The sequence below is a fragment of the Pteropus medius genome, unplaced genomic scaffold (genome assembly GCF_902729225.1).
Source record: "Pteropus medius unplaced genomic scaffold, Ma_sr-lr_union100, whole genome shotgun sequence".
NCBI lineage: Eukaryota > Metazoa > Chordata > Mammalia > Chiroptera > Pteropodidae > Pteropus > Pteropus medius.
In genome coordinates, this window is record NW_024341290.1 from 1 (window position 1) to 16,358 (window position 16,358).

General features: G+C 48.4%; 1 protein-coding gene and 1 long non-coding RNA gene across 5 annotated transcripts; one reads left to right on the forward strand and one right to left on the reverse strand.

Moving 5' to 3' along the window:
- Positions 1-6,277: 6,277 nt before the first annotated feature.
- On the reverse strand, positions 6,278-10,100 carry LOC120592635 (uncharacterized). Of its 2 annotated transcripts, XR_005650173.1 has the most exons (4): positions 9,959-10,100; positions 9,547-9,617; positions 9,071-9,227; positions 6,278-6,770 (listed from the first exon to the last, which is right to left on the reverse strand). It is a non-coding gene; the product is annotated as an uncharacterized LOC120592635 (long non-coding RNA). The 2 variants fall into 2 exon arrangements; XR_005650172.1 differs by having other exon boundaries at positions 9,071-9,617.
- Positions 9,630-14,169, forward strand: LOC120592626 (patr class I histocompatibility antigen, B-2 alpha chain-like). Of its 3 annotated transcripts, XM_039850375.1 has the most exons (8): positions 9,630-9,773; positions 10,013-10,291; positions 10,493-10,768; positions 11,387-11,662; positions 11,786-11,893; positions 12,339-12,371; positions 12,522-12,569; positions 12,733-14,169. In XM_039850375.1, exons 1-8 carry the CDS (start codon positions 9,701-9,703, stop codon positions 12,735-12,737), a joined length of 1,098 nt encoding a protein of 365 aa, XP_039706309.1. In that variant the 5' UTR covers positions 9,630-9,700; the 3' UTR covers positions 12,738-14,169. The 3 variants fall into 3 exon arrangements, with proteins under 3 accessions (XP_039706309.1, XP_039706326.1, XP_039706319.1); XM_039850392.1 differs by lacking the exon at positions 11,786-11,893; XM_039850385.1 differs by lacking the exon at positions 12,733-14,169 and having other exon boundaries at positions 11,786-11,904; positions 12,522-12,562.
- The last annotated feature ends 2,189 nt before the right edge of the window (positions 14,170-16,358 follow it).

Sequence of the window (16,358 nt, forward strand, 5' to 3'; positions counted from 1 at the left end):
CCACAGTTCAGGAGGCTGGGATCAAACCAAGATGCTGGCAGAATCGGTGTCTGGTCACAGCCAGCTTTCTCACAGACGGAGGCTTCTAGCTGTGTCTTCACATGGTGTCTCTCTCAGTTCCATTTTATAAGAATAATCATTTCATTCATGAGGGCCCCACCCTCCCAAAGCCCCAACTTCCTAATATTATCACCTTGAGGGGTAGGGTTTGGACATATGAATTTTGTGTGGACACAAACATTCTGATCATAGCTAATAGATGGTCAACAGTGTGAGCTGCTTAATATCTATTGTAAATAAAACAAGATTGAGGAGCAGTTGAGAGTTCTGGGACCAATAAAGCCACGATCCTTTGTTCAGTACCCAGACCTGAGCCAGTTTTCAGGTTCAGAACCTACTGACTGTAGAGGTGTCCAAACCCCGAGGAGGAAGTCCCCTGGAGCACTGTGGTGAATGACTACTGGGACAGTCCCCTCAGTCCTTCTGCAAAGGAACCACAGCCATTTACTCAAGTGACTGTACACTAGGAAGAGAGAAATGGCCAGAATTTTGAGGCATATTGCATGTAGGGTTTGAGGTGACGTTAATACCCAGATACCCATAGCATCATCATGTCCCCCATTACAGTGGGCTGCTGGTGCCAGGTCATAAATGGAGTCCTGGACAAGCTCTCAGTGTGACCACTGGGTCCATAGACCCGCCCCAGGGTTATTGCCCCATTTCCCAAGTACATGATCAGCACTGATACACTTGGCAGTTGGAGCAACCCTCACACTGGTCCCTGTCCGTGGAGTAAGGTCTCTCATTGTGCTGAAGGACAGAAGGAAATCTCTGAAACTGCACCATCCTGGCCACATCAGAAATGACATTGCATCTCAGGAGCAGGTATTGTGGAAGATTTTGCAGGTATTGAAGGCGCTAGCACCACCACTAGAGGCCTGACCAAGGCAGAGGCCGTGGCGGTGCTGCCTATCATCTCCATTAATTCAACAACCTGTCTCTGCAGAAACCTGATGGGGTATAAGGAAGCGTGAGGTCACCTCGGCCTTCACCGAGTACAGCCCTGGCGGCAGCTGTTGCGCTGGATGTGATACCACAGCTAGAGTGGAGTAATACGGCTGCAGGCACATGCGTGTGGATGTCAAGGTGGTGAGTGCGTGCTTTTATTCCAGTTAGGGAAGTGCAGGTAAATGATTAGCATGCATGTGGAAGGAACGATATTTATTTATACATGCCTCAGGGTGACTTTAACTCTCCTGCCCTTTGTAATGTGGCCCTAAGAGATCTGGACCTCCTGGACATCCTAAAGAATATCACAGTACAGCTGACTCTCGAACGATCCAGGAGTTAGAGGCACCAACCGCCTGTGCACGCGGAAATCCACCTATCACTTGAGTCGGCTCTCCCACACGGGGATTCCCAACTGCCAGTTCACCCTTCAACAACTCGGTTTGAATCGAGTTCATCGATCAAACCGAATGGGCCAATGGAAAAACATCCTTGTACAATTGGACCCATGTAGTTCAAACCTGCGTTGTTCAAGGGTCAACTGTAGTTCATTTCATTGACAACATCATGTAGATTGGGATGGGTGAGCAAGAGGTAGAAACTGCCCTGGAGGCCTTGGTAAACCACGTGCCCTCCAGGTGGTGGGGGATAAACCTTACAGAGACTCAGGGAGTGGGCCCCTCCCTTCAGCTCTAGATGTCCAGCAGTGAGGGCCATGCAGGGGTATCCCCTCGAAAGGAAAAGACACACTACTGCCTCTTGCATCCCTCACTACGAAAAAGGAAGCACACTGCCTGGTGGGACGTTTCGCCACATCTAGGTATATTGTTTGGTTCATAGAAAGATGCCAGCTTTGAATGGAACTTGGACCTGCAAGGACACTCCAGGCCATGGTGCCATCACCCACCGTCCTGCAGACCCCATGGTGTTTCGAGGTATCAGTGGTGGGAAAAATGCAGTAGGGAACTAAACCAAGCACCAACGGGAGAAGCACCATGCTGGCCCCTGGGTTCTGCAGTAAGGCCATGCTATCCGCAGCAGAGAAATATACCCACTTTTAGAAGCAACTTTGGGTGTGTTACTGGGCCCTGATAAGGCAGAATTCTTTGCCAGTGGGACACCAAGCAGCCATGTAATTACAAGTCATTATGAATTGAGGTCTGCATAGCACACGAAGTCATAAACTGGACAGGCCCAGCAGCAGTCCATTATAAGATGGAAATGGTACATCTGGGTTTGAGCCTGAACCACATGTTCACATCCACCAGAAAACATCCATCCCTGAAGAGGACCTGAGCAACCGAGCAGACAAATTGGCCTTAGCTGGCCTTCTTCACTGATCACCCCAGGACTGGCAGGATGGGCACATGAACGAAGTGACCACAATGGCAGAGATGAGGCTACCTACAGGTCCAGCAGCATCGACTCGCACTTGCCAAGGCTGTCCCAGCAACAGCCAACTCTGAATGTCCAATGTCAAAATTAGACCAATACTGGGCCCTGATTTGGCACTATTTTTTTAGATGACCAACCAGCCACCGAGTGACAAGTTGAATAAAGTGAACCCTTCCATCGTGGGAGGGCCAGAGGTTCCTCCTCATAGGCTGAGTCACCTATTCCATGTGTGGGTTTTCCTTCCTGTCCTCAGAGCTCCAGCCAGACCACCATCTAGGGACTTTGAAATGCCTGATGCACAGTCTTGGAATGGCTCTTAGCACAGTATCTGACCAGGGACCCACTTCATGTGAAGGAAGTACAGGATGGGCCATGACCGTGGGATCCACTGGTCAGATCCCATCTGTACCGTCCAGGGGCTGCTGGTCACACAGGATGCGGGTCAGGTCTTCTGAAGGCACAACTGAAGTGCCAGCTTTGAGGAAGCGCCCTAAAGGGGTGGGGTTACCTCTTTCAGGACACAGCATATTTATTGAATCAGAGAACTTTATATGGTGCTGGGTCCTCAACAGGAAGAGCTAAGGGTAGATGCAGGTGTGGCCCTAGTTATCATCATCTGGTGTCACGCACTGGTGGATGTTGCACTTCCTGACTCCACAACTCTGGGCTTTCCCGGGTAGGAGGTTCTGGTCCACAAAGTGGGGATGGGAGGCACTCTTACAAGGGAACATGACAAAGGTCCCATTGAACTAAACATTATATTGTCACCAAAGAAGTGTGGGCTCCACATGCCTAGAGACCAGCAGGTGAGAAGGGGAGCCCCTTCTTCCTGAGACAGGAGTAATCGACTCTAGTCCACAGGAGGGGCTGGGGCCGCTGTCACATAATGGGGGCAGGAGGAAAAAGTGTGGAATGAGTGATAGACTTGGGTGCCCCCCCGTTTCACCTTGTTCCTATAAGTGGAAGTGGACATATGCAGCAACCCAACCTGAGCAGAGTTTGTGTTCCAAGGGCTCGGGCCCTTCAGGTAGGAAGGTTTGGGTCACATCCTTCAGGTAAGCCACAAGTGCTCCTGTGCTCTGAAATCCATGGCAGTGTTTGTGCAGAGGCCCTGCTTCCCATGGGTGGTTCCCAGACAATCACTGGTCACAGTAGGGACACGATGGCAGGCCATTCCTGGGAGACAGGAGCTCCTCTGACGGCCAGCTTGGTTTGATGACTCTCCTAGAGCCTTGCCCAGCTTCACAGAGAAGGCCTAGCAGTGATCTAAGATAAGTCTAATGAACCTTCTCACCTGACCATCAGACTTGCGTCTGTCTGCTGACCCTTCCCCATAGTCTCTGACAGGTGTTTCTCCTAATACAGTACTGCTGAGTTTAATCCCATCTTGGGATCTGCTTCTTGGAGGACGCTGAGTAACAAAATCAGTTTTATCTGTATACCAAGGACCTGTTACTTATTCCATCTTGTAAAATCCTTCTCTTTATCCACCTTATCCCATTAGCATCTGCTCCATTTTGCTTGTCTTTGTATTATCTCTTTGAGTTAATAGATGTTTGTTGTTCTAAACTACCAAATTTTGGGAAAGTTTGCTGCACAGCAATAGAAAACTAATAAAATTCTCTTAAGTTTCTATTTATTTACAGCTCTTTTATTTTCTTGCATGCTGATATTCTCTGCACTCACTATTTCCAGTTCTTCTCCTCCTGCCTTTTTTTCTCTTGTACCCTCTCTTCCTTCCCTCTCTCCCTTTTTCCATTTTATTATGGAAGAATCAAAACATAAAATGACTCTGTGGTTATGCTAAAAGGAAGCATTACCTGGACCTATATGCCACAAGTATAATGCCAAGGTATATGGAATAAAATTAAATAAAGAAACATTATTAATAGTATCTGAAAAATTATGCCTGGGATGATTGCAACCAAGTTAGTGGTTTTCAACTCTTAATTCTTTCCCTTAGACTGAGGGTTTTTTGTTTTTTGTTTTGTTTTTTTTTCAGAACAAACACATCAACAACAGGAAGACTTATACAGTCCTGGTAAAAGTTTAAATGGGCACAAGCACATTGGAAATCAAATGAACATTATCGAGTACAAAGACATACCACGTATAGCCCAGCAGTCCTACTCCTAAGTGTGCTCTGGAGAATTTTTTGCCTTGTGCCCCAGGAGACATGTGCACTAATGTTCACAGAAAAAGCTGGAGTAACAACATAGGCATCAGTAGGAAAATAGCAAAGTTGTGGTATAATTATAAAATATAAGACTTCAACAGTAAAAATGAATGAACAACAGCCTCACACATGAGGGGTAACTCCCTACATAATGCTGAGTCTCAGAAGAGTCCATGCAGCAAGAGTTCACTGTACAGGAAGTTCAAAAGCACGCGAAACTAAACAATGTTTGGTTTGGGGACAGACACACTTACTGTAAAATCTTTAGAGAAACTCAAGGGAATGGTAAACACAAGACTCAGGATAGAAGTTACACCTGGGGGATGGGACTGAGGGGCCCTCATGGGGGCTTCCTAGGTTCAGTTTCCGACAGCAGGGGTGGATGCCCAGGTATTTAATTGATCATAATTCCTCAAACTGACACTTTTCAGACTGTGGCTTGTGAGCTATTCCTGGCTCATTTTTTAGAAAGGAAAGTGAAAAGAAAGAGAAAAGAAAATACCAAAGTGTATCGTAAGAGTACTTAGCAAGAACTACTCACGTTGGAACAAATCCACAACCAATTATTACGAGCCATGTCAGAGAGAGGACCAGAATGTCACAGAAAATGGCATTGGTTAGAAATAGGTCACATGATCCTTCACTCTCCATATATTCTGGTATACAGTCTTCAATCTGATGTGCAAATAATTCTATCTTGTGATTTGATGTGTTATTTACATTTAACTTCACATACAACTGAATTAAATACCTTTACAGAAGTGGAAAAGCACACTGTTGGTCAACGTAAGTAAACTTGAAAATGTTATAAAGGGAAAACCAGTGATGACTAGAAAGTGTAAATGGAAAACACAAGAGAGCTGCTTTAAAACAAACGTTAGAGGCACATATTAACAGTGCTTTTTAGAATCACGTTGCTGTCCAAATCACTTCTACCAAATCTCATTCAAAAGCATGGCAAAAGATGTGAAATTTACTCTAGGATGCCAACTGGACAGCCAGTTTTGGACATTTTGTTCCTCAATTGGAGTTAAACACCTCTGCCTACTGCATCACGCCAAAATTGTTGTCATGGTGCTAAGCTAGGTGTATAGACTGAGGCATGAGGTTCACATTTTTCTAACTGAAAAGTAATTTCATCACGCAAATGTTTTTGAAGATGATGTTGAATAAGAAAACTGGCAGTTTTGCTAATATTTTTGACATTTTAAAAATTATTATTATAGTGACATTGGTTAACAAAATCCAGTAAGTTTCAGGTGTACAATTTAACAGAAAGGCATGTATACATATTGCATTGTATGTTTACCTCCCACAGTTAGATTTCTTTCTGGCACCACATATTTGACCCCTTTTACTCCATCTACCTCCCCTTTTCCCCCTGCCTCTCTACCCTCTGGTTGACATTCTTAACAAACTAAATTTGAAACTTCTAATGACAAACAAAGATAGTTATTATTTTAAAGACATTCTTGTTAAGGCACCCACATCTTGGAACTATTTGGTCTAGCTAACTATAGGTTCTCAACTTTGTTGCAACTTATTGAATGAAACATTATCACCAAAGGTAATTTTGAGAAGCACAAAAGTTGATGTATCTCCTTTCTCTGTTTCAGACTTTTACCCGTGGCTTTCCAAAAGTGAAATGTAAAGCATTAAAGAAAAATAATCAGAAAAAGGAAACAGTGACTTACAAAATCCTGAAACATTAATTAATTTTAATTTGGGTTTTAACATGTGTGTAGATTCTTTGACACTCCTCCTTTCCAGAGGTGCAGTAATTCCCTCCCCTTGACTGTGGGCTGCATTTAATGACTCACTTCTAACTGACAGAGTAAGGCTAATGTGATGGTGTGTGACTCTGAGTCTAGGACAGAAAACACTGCAGTTTGCATCTTGCTTGCTCTCTCTCTCTGATCACTTTCTCTGAAGAAAGAAGCTGCTTGGTCATTTTCTGCCTTATGGAAAGTCCACATGGCTAGGAAAGGAGGCCTCCTGAGACCACCCAGGTAGAAACGAGGCTTCTTCCAACAGCTTCTTCAAACAATAAGTCATGTTTCATGTGAGTCCTCCAGCCCCAGTTAAGCCTTCAGATGATGCAGCCCTGGCTGACAACTTGACAGCAACCTTGAGAGAGGCCCTGGCCAGAAGCACTCAGGTAAACCTCTGCCAGATTCCTGACCCTGGAGAACTGTGGGAGAACATATACATTTGTTATTTTGAGTTGCTACATTCTGTATAATTTGTTATGCTGCAATACTTAACTGATACAGTGTTTAAAGAGAGAATGAAATAATGCATTTTAATTTTCATTTGCTCTAAATTATTTATAAGATATTAACAATGTCATTTGGTTTTAAGATTTAAGAATTTCCATGGCTAACAGGCAGGATGCATTTTATTACCTGTAGGGAGCTAAAGGGTTAAGTGAAGCTCTCAAAATTCAAAGGAGCATGGATTATCTAGGGAGGTCTGCTTGCATATAAAAGGAAAAAAGCTGGTTCTGAGGAATTCCAGAAGGAAGAAGATTAAGATTAGAAACAGGAGGTATGAAGGGAGTTTCGATTGTACCTTGATCTTCAAGATGTTACTTTAACTATGTTATCTTGGGATACACAAAGGAACAGAATATGTGTAAAAAGGAGCCTAAGAAATAAACTCGGAGAGACAATTGTGAGATCTGTTCTTCCTCCTGCACCATGTCTGTCCTTTCTTTTTTCTCAGTCCCCGCTCCCCCATTCAGGGACCTGGTTTGACTTGGTCAGCTGGTTTCTGACAATTACCATTCACAGCACTCTATTTACTTGTACTTAGATTTCCAACCATGACCCAATCAAACACAAGAGGAAGAACAGGTCCCCAATAACAACCCCCATTATTCACTTCACTCAGTTATCCAATCAGACACTAATGTGGGTGCTGCTGGGAAAGGATTTTGCAGATGTAACTAAGTTCTCCATCAGTTGATTTTAAGATTGGGAGGAGGGGGCTGTCCTGAGTGGGCCTGTCCTGATCAGGTGAGTGCTGATTGGGGTTCTGCCTGAGCAGAGATTCCAAGTGTGAGAGGGATTCAGTGTGAGGCATTTCTCCACTGGGGGCTTTAAAAATGCAGGGCCACATGGCAAAGACTGCTGGCCACTAGGTAATAGGAGCAGCTATCCCCTGGCACCTCCTCGCTGTCAGTTGTCAAGGAAACGGGACCTCAGATGCACAACTGGAAGAAACCGAATTTGGCCAACCGTCTCTACATAAGCTTTGAGGAAGACCCTGAGCTCAAGATGAGAACATAGCTTTGTGACACTCTGAGCAGAGCACCCATCCACAACACGCCTGGATTTCTAAGGAACTGTGAGCAAATAATTGGGAGTTGTTTTGAGCCACTAAATTGTGGTAATATCTTCTGCAAGAATAGAAAACTAATACACAGACTCAACTGTGCAACAAATAAGTATACAGCATTTTATTTCGCTAGGATGAATTTATGCACACTAGTTACCAGTAATAAAATCTTTCTGTACTTTTTTGTAGTTTTTATTTTATGATTTTTGTGTGATGTAATTAAATTTTAATGCAATCATCATTTACCGACAATTAACTTAATGCCTACTATCTGTCAGGAATGGCTTTATACGCCTGGGAGGCAACTTTGACCTAAGTAGCCTAAAGCCCCTGTGCTCACATGCCTTATATTCTAGAGACTTCTCACAGAGAGACAAAGTCAGTGGAGGGTTTTAGTGAAGAAATGGCAGGTACAACCTGAGTCACATTAGCAGGATCTCTGATTCTTGTGGGGACAATAGGTTTTGGGTGGCAGGTGGGGGCGGGTAGCACTAGTGCCACAGTCAGGAGTGAGAAGGTGGTGGAGACTAAGAGGGGAAGAGGGCCTGGGGATGAAGGAGACAGAGGGAAGGGCTGGAGAAGTGGCAGGTGAGAAAGTGCAGCAGAAGTAAAGAATTCTACAGCAGTGGAACTCTGAGATTTAAATATGTTTTTAAAGATCTTTAGTAAACGATCTAGAGCCTAGCAGGTTGTTCTGTGGACCTGCCTAAAAACTAATTGCCTCCTTATGTTAATCAGTTTAAAAAATAATAATATGTCCCGATAAAATGTGTACACCACTTAGATGTGAATTATTCCTCAATAGGCTATGCAGGAGCACTAGTGAAGGACATTTTAACTGCACTGAACACTTGGAACTCTGAGGCTGTACATGCTGCTGGTTGAAATACACTGTAACAAACTGCTTCCACGACCTTTTTTGTATTGAGGATGTGGGGGACTCACACGGACAGGCTCTGGGCTGTGGAATGCAGCTCGTTTTACAGTACAAAAACCTGGAGTCACAGACATGCTGTTTGGGAAAGTTAAGACCTAAGAGCCTTGTGAGTCTGAGCACAGTGCTCACATATCTATCCTGACCAGGGGCTTCAATCTTTTCTTTCACAGGTTAGCTTCCTGAGGATCAGGGGTTTTCAAGATTGTGTTACTCACCCTGGTTCATAGACAACAAGGAGACTGGTCACTGTGAGAATCTCTGGCTGGTGTTTTCAGGCACAACTTCTCCAGGATGAAAGCAAAACCCCCTGTCCTTCCTTCGTTCCCAGGGCAAGCTCACTCTTAGGCATCAGTTTCCCTGGGGCTGAGCTTTCTAGAAGAGTCCAAGGGAGAGGCAAAGGGCGGGAGGCAGAGAGAACATTTCAGGGAGGGCTCCGGGAAGAGGAGAGGAGGCAAAGGGGCCCGTCCCCGCCTGGGGTCTCTCCCTGGTTTCCTCACACAGCTCCTGGGCCAGGACTCAGGGAGACAGGGTGACAAAGAGCTGTCGGTGAAGGAGGAGCGGTCAGGGCAAAGTCCCAGGTCCCCAGGGCGTGGCTCTCAGGGTCTCAGACGCCAGGGCGGTGTCTGGGGCGGGGAAGCTCAGTGTTGGGGAGTCCCCACCTCCCCGAGGTTTCACTTCTCCCTCTCACAACCTGTGTCGGGTCCTCCTGTCTGGATACTCATGACGCGGCCCCAGTTCCCAGTCCCATTGCACGTCCGGTTTCTAGAGAAGCCAATCAGTGTCGCCGCCCGTTTATAAGGTCTCCACGGCCCCGCCCGGACGCAGAGTCTCCCTGGACTCCGAGGATGCAGGTCATGGGGCCCCGAACCCTCCTCCTGCTGCTCTCGGCGGCCCTGGCCCTGACCGAGACCTGGGCGGGTGAGTGCGGGGTCGGGAGGGAACGGCCTCTGCGGGGCAGGAGCGAGGGGACCGCCCGGCGGGGCGCAGGACGCGGGGAAGACGCGTCCCCACCGCCCAGGCCCAGAATCCCCGTCCCGTCCTGACCGTCCCGAGGCCCCCGCTCCCCGCGCCCCCTCGTCGCTCCCGGCCCGTCGACCTCGGACCGGGACCCGCGCCGGGAGGAGGGCCGGCGGGTCTCAGCGTCTCTCCGCCCCCAGGTTTCCACTCCCTGAGGTATTTCTACACCGCCTGGTCCCGGCCCGGGAGCGGGAAGCCCCGCTTCGTCGCCGTCGGCTACGTGGACGACACGCAGTTCGTGCGGTTCGACAGCGACGCCGCGAGTCCGAGGGCGGAGCCGCGGGCGCCGTGGATGGACCTGGTGGAGCAGCAGGACCCGCAGTACTGGGAGCGGGAGACCGAGATCTCCCGGGACAACGCACAGACTTTCCGAGTGAACCTGAAAACCCTGCGCGGCTACTACAACCAGAGCGAGGCCGGTGAGCGACGCGACGGGCCCCGGTCCCGACCCCCGTCCCCAGGGACAGGCCGGGGTCGCCCGAGAGTCCGGGCCCGGGCTTCGCCCCGAGGCTGCGGAACCCGCCCGGGAGGAGCCGGCGGGGACTCCCCGGGTTTCGCTTTCACTTTGGGTCCGGTCGCTGCGGCGGGGCTGACGCGGGGCTGACGCGGGGCGGGGACAGGGTCTCACACCATACAGCGGATGTACGGCTGCGACGTGGGGCCGGACGGGCGCCTCCTCCGCGGGTACAATCAGTTCGCCTACGACGGCTCGGATTACATCGCGCTGAACGAGGACCTGCGCTCCTGGACCGCGGCCGACCTGGCGGCTCAGAACACCCGGCGCAAGTGGGAGGAGGCCGGTGAGGCGGAGCGCTACAGGGCCTACCTGGAGGGCAGGTGCGTGGAGTGGCTCCGCAAACACCTGGAGAACGGCAAGGAGATGCTGCTGCGCGCAGGTGCGAGGGGCCGCGGGGCCTCCCCTCTCCCTCGGGGGCCGGGGGCTCCTCCAAGGATGGAGGAAAGTGGGACCAGAGCACCTGCCTCCTGCGGGTCGGGAAAATGAGTCCGTGTGGGTTTTCAGATCCGGTACCAGAGGGCGGCTCGCCCAGAGGGCCCACCTTCCCTCAGGGACAATGAGGGGTGCTGTCTTCGGGGGAAGGAGGGGGAGACTATCTCGGGAATAACTGGTCAGCGAGCGGTTCCCTTTGACTGTGGCAGCTGCTCTGAGAACCCTGGGGACTTTTTCTCTCAGGCCATGTTCGCTGCCCCACACCCAGTGGCTTTGAGGTCTGACTCTAGCTTTTCTGAGTATTTGGCCCCCACCCAGGTCAGGACCAGGAATCCCTTCTTCCCCCTTCAGAGACCTATCTCTGACCCTGGCCTGTCTCAGCCTAATTCTAGAACTTTCTAAACAGTAGGAGATTATCCCAGATACCTATGTCCAGTGGGGTGTCTAGGTTTTATGCTCCCTTCTCCCATCCCATTTGTCCTGAGCATTCTGAGCATGGTCACAGAGCACTGGTGGAGTGTCCCATGAGGGATGTAAAGTTCCTGAATTTTCTGACCCTTCTCAGACCCTCCAAAGACACACATGACCCACCACCCCATCTCTGACCATGAGGTCACCCTGAGGTGCCGGGCCCTGGGCTTCTACCCTGAGGAAATCACCCTGACCTGGCAGCGTGACGGGGAGGACCAGACCCAGGACATGGAGCTCGTGGAGACCAGGCCCGAGGGGAACAGGACCTTCCAGAAGTGGGCAGCACTGGTGGTGCCTTCTGGAGAGGAGCAGAGATACACCTGCCACGTGCAGCATGAGGGGCTGCCCCAGCCCCTCACCCTGAGATGGGGTAAGGAGGGGCCCTGGGCACAGCGCCTTTTCTCAGGGGAAGCAGGAGCCCCTGGAGGACTTCAGCAGGGTTGGGGCTAAGGCCCCGGAGTCAGGGTCATCACCATCTGACTTCCCTTCCTAGAGCCTCCTCCTCCGGCCACCATCCCCAATGTGGTCATCATTGCTCTCCTTGGACTTGTGGTCACTGGAGCTGTGTTTGTAGCTGTGATGTGGAGGAGGAAGCTCTCAGGTAGTTAAGAGGTGGGGTCCGAGTTTCCTTGTCCCACTGTGGGGTTTCAAGCCCCAGGTAGAGTGTGTCCTGCCTCGTTAATGGGAAGTACCATCCACACATGCGTTCTGTCCCAGCCTGGGGCCCCATCTGCTCACACTTACTCTGTATTAATGCACGTGTAAAAATGAAGGACAGATTTATCACCTCGATGATTCTGGTGATGGGGAACTGACTTCTAGCTGTCACAGGATAAAGGGGAAGGTTTCTGCTGAGGACAGACCTCGAGGAGGGTGGTTGGTCCAGTCCCCCTACATGTACTTTCCTTAGGTTTCCTCACCGTGTCCTGGGTCTGAAGTCACAGTTCTGGAAACTTCCCTGGGGTCCAGGACTAGGGGGTTCCTTTAGCACCTCATGGCCCCCACCCCCCTTCCCTGGCTTCTCACAAGATGTTTTCTTCCCACAGGTGGAAAAGGAGGGATCTACATTCAGGCTGCAAGTGAGTATGGTTGGGGGCAGGGAGTGATCCCAGAGACCCTTGGGATAGTGTAGTTGGGAGCCTATGGGGGGAGCTCACCCACCCCCACAATTCCTCCTTTAGCCACATCTCCTATGAGTTCTGACCACATTCTGTTTTGTCCTACCCCAGACAGTGACAGTGCCCAGGGCTCTGATGTGTCTCTCACAGCTTCTAAAGGTGAGACCCCTGGGTGGCCTAAAGTGGCGAGGGGCTGGGGAAGAAGGGACAGGACTGGGGAATGTGCATTCTTTGGGATATTTTGAGCATGTGGTGGAGTGTTGAGAATGTCACCACATGCAGCGACTAACCTGAATTTGTTCATGATTATTTTTTTCTGTAGCATGACACAGCTGCCTTATGGGGGAACGAGTGATGCAAGATTTGTTCATGCTCCCACTTTGTGACTTGAAGAACCTCTGATTTCTCTTTCTGCAAAGGGCATCTGAATGTGTCTGCGTTCCTATCAGCATAATGTGAGGAGGTGGGGAGACTGGCCCACCCCCTGCCCACCAACCCCCCTCCCCACACTGACCTTCGTGTCTTCCCTGATCCATTCTCCTGTTCCAGCAGAGGCTGTGCCATTCCTGTCCCTGTCTTTATTTCATGTTGCGCTGAGCTGCAACTTTTACTGCCTTATTGGAATAATATAAATATGAAAAATTTTCAGTTCTTGCCATGGAGGGTTGATGGGGTGTTTAAAAGAGACAGTCCTAACTTTGAGAGACGAAATAAATAGAAGCCCTAAGAACTTTCCAAAATTCTCATATTTGCTGTTGCAGGAGAGGCTGTGAGGACCAAACATGTATGAGGCCTGTGCCCCGTCGGTGCTCAGTGCATTGTGGACTTTGACATGGTCACTCTTCAGCTGTGTCAGCTCTCTGCTCCTTTGTCTTTTTTCTTTCAGTAGAAGCTTGTCCCACCAGGACTTGTGATCACAGGGGCTCAAACATCACCCAGGCCTTGTAAATGATTCTAATAAAGAATATCTCCAGAACTGTGGGCAGTGAGGGCTTCATGTGGCCGTGTCAGCCTAGCCTCAGGCCTGGGTCCGGCCCTCACTCCCATCCTCTGGGTGTTTGTTTTTGTTCGTTGGTTTGTTTTTATAGAGGAATATGACTGTTTTTGTTCTTGTTAGGAGTCCTAGACTCATTTTCCTTATGGTGTCTCCTGTCTGTCATCAGCAGGAGGTGTTTTCCTTTTCAATGTCCCCACCAGGCTTGGAGTGGTCCCTGCACACAGGAGTCTGTGGTATCAAGAGATGAATTTTCAGATTATCCTGCTCTTGTCTCCTTCTATGACTTGATCGTTCTTTCCAACTTTTACCAAACTCTCAAAGGAACCAGAATCGTTTAGAATTAGCAGAGAGAAGGGACCTTGTAATCTCTCATCTTAGATAAATTCCTGTCATAATTCTGCTCTACTTGCCCACCCTTAGCTCTAGTGCTGGCTCCAGTCCAAACTCAGAGATTTATAAAGGAGTGTCTACTTTCAATTTCTATTTGGTTGTAAAAATAGGACCCAAAAGTCAAAGGTCATTGTTTCCTGAAGAGGTAAATATAATTGTGTGTTGTGTGTAGGAGGGTTGGTGTGGGAGGAAGTGTTGAGGGGAAGGAAGGAAGAGCAGTTCTTGTGAGAAAAGTAGAGATGACATTGATGCCAATATGAGTGGACTTTGTGCTGTAGCTGCCACAAAACAGCATTTGATCTGAGGCCATATTACTAAAGATACTGTCTCTAAAATAAAGAGGTGCTGTACACTGGTCATTCATTCAACTGATAATGGTTGTTGCCAGATATATGACACAATTTTTGCATGGGGAATATCAGTGAAGTAAAATTTAAAAAATTGCTCATCTCGTGGAGCATATGTTCAGGTGGGAAGAGACAGACCATGTACTATAAGCACAGTAAATAAGGAAGGTGTTTATATTAGAAGAGGATCGTTTTTTTACCTGGAGCTACTATTCCTCATTCTCTACATTTATACCAAGCTTTTCCACCTTTGGAAGGGATGTTAGGTTTGGCCGCTGTGCTGGTCTAGACTGCAGGCAGCAATACCTGTCTAGCAAGTGCCACCCCCTCAATCTGCTCCCATTCATAGAGGGGAGAGTCGCATAGTCCAGAATTCATGGACTAACTGACCACTAGGCAATACAGCTGCAGTCACTGTCAGCCCCTTAGGAATTCTGCATAAAGGTTTAACAATATTGTTATAGTTTCTTGCTTAGGAATTTTTTCTGTTTCTGGCACTTGTAGTTGCAGCCCTGTTCAGAGACCATTGCATTAGGTAGGAAGAAAGTTGAGGTGAAATATAGTCATACCTATATCCTCCCCATTTGGGAAAAATTATGTAGTTGTATCAGCATCCTGCCCCGACCCCTCATCACATCCACCAGGAAAAAGAGAGGAACATCTCTTTTGGGGACACTCTTTGAGCCTCGTTCAGGTTGAGTGTGAACACACACTCATGAAGGTGTGTAAGCCACTCCTTCATGACTCTCTATCCCTGCCACTTTGTTTTAGACAACCAACGTTTCAATTGCCCATTCCAGTTTTTTACCAAACCATTACTCTGAGGAGGATATCTCTCTGCCCATGTGTTAGTGCCGAGCTGATCGAGAAGGGAAGGTTTCAGTGGTGAGACACCCAGTTGAAAAAATGCACAAGGGGCTGACATGAGAATGAAACGGCAGGCACCAACCTTATTGAGGGGAGTGCAGTTCTATTGCAGGGAGCGTGTTTCTGCTTCTGCTCCCCTTCTGCTCCCCAGAGGACCACATGGACTCCACACATATCAGAGTACAATAGTGGCATTCAGCTACACATGCGTGATACAGTAAGCTGAATTATGTTTACATATGTTAGACACAGGCACCCTATTACACTAATGTGACATTCTAAATCCGGAGTCCTATTCCTAGCCGCGAGCCTGGATCACAGCCAGACCTAGGACTAGCCAGGCCTGGGACCCACACCATGCCAGACATTATGGGCTGTAGGGTATGTTTCTTGGTCTGAAGAAATGTGGCTTGGCAGTCCAAATCGGTGTAATGTCTTCTGTTCTGGTTATTTTATAGCACTCTGAGCATTTGCACCTACCAGCAGGTAAGCCAAGCCCAGTCCAGTGTCAGTGTCTACCTCCGTTAAGACAGATTTGTAGCCACTGCTCTGCAACTACCAGCATCAGTCTGACTGGCCTGCCAGGCCAAGGCCTTCCCCCCAGGGCATCTGCGATACAGCCATTTTCAGTCTCTCTTGTTGGCAGACAGAGCAGTTCTTTGGTATTTTGTGCCTCAGAGAATGCAAGGGGAATATGTCTAGATTCAGCCAACTCTGCATTGCTGCAGCCCCCAATATCCACTTACTTCATGGGTTCAGATGGCCACCTCAAGTGAGGAAAGCAAGATACCCACTCGTTAATTCCAATCACCTTCTAAACCTGGAAGGGAGTTGTAATGATGGGTATCAACATGTACTGCTTTAATGCACCCCTCAGATTCCCATAATGTTTTCCATAGGACTGTGCCACATGTGGGCATTGTTTTAATGGGCCAGGTTTTTATTGCTCTTCTGCCTGACCACATGACCACTGTCCATAAGTGTGTGAAAACCAAACCATAGGGGCTTTTATTATTGTTCAATTCTTCCATCACTGTTAAGAAAACAGTATGCAGTTCAGCTCATGGAGCAGATCTGTTTTACCTTCCTTGATCAGAGGAGCAACCTTGTTCACTCACTTGGAATTGCCACCCATAAACCAAGCAGCTCTTTGTAGGTCACTTGAGAACTGTTTACAAGACAGTGTCCAAGTCATGATAGAATCCAGCAGCTCCCTGTACAGTTCCAAAGTCAGTCCCAGGAGGAAAGAGGCTCCCTGTTCACAATTATTAACCCCCCTGCATTCATTCTCCTGGTAACATGATCCTGTATAAAGCATTTCTGCATTTTTATGGAACTCCTAGGCAC

What these genes read in the sequence shown, in the direction of transcription:
- LOC120592626 (XM_039850375.1), top strand. Translation starts at nt 9,701, where the DNA reads ATGCAGGTCATGGGGCCCCGAACCCTCCTCCTGCTGCTCTCGGCGGCC. An exon ending in CCTGACCGAGACCTGGGCGG is followed by an intron (nt 9,774 to 10,012) that starts GTGAGTGCGGGG and finishes CTCCGCCCCCAG; the next exon opens with GTTTCCACTCCCTGAGGTAT. An exon ending in GCCCCTCACCCTGAGATGGG is followed by an intron (nt 11,663 to 11,785) that starts GTAAGGAGGGGC and finishes TTCCCTTCCTAG; the next exon opens with AGCCTCCTCCTCCGGCCACC.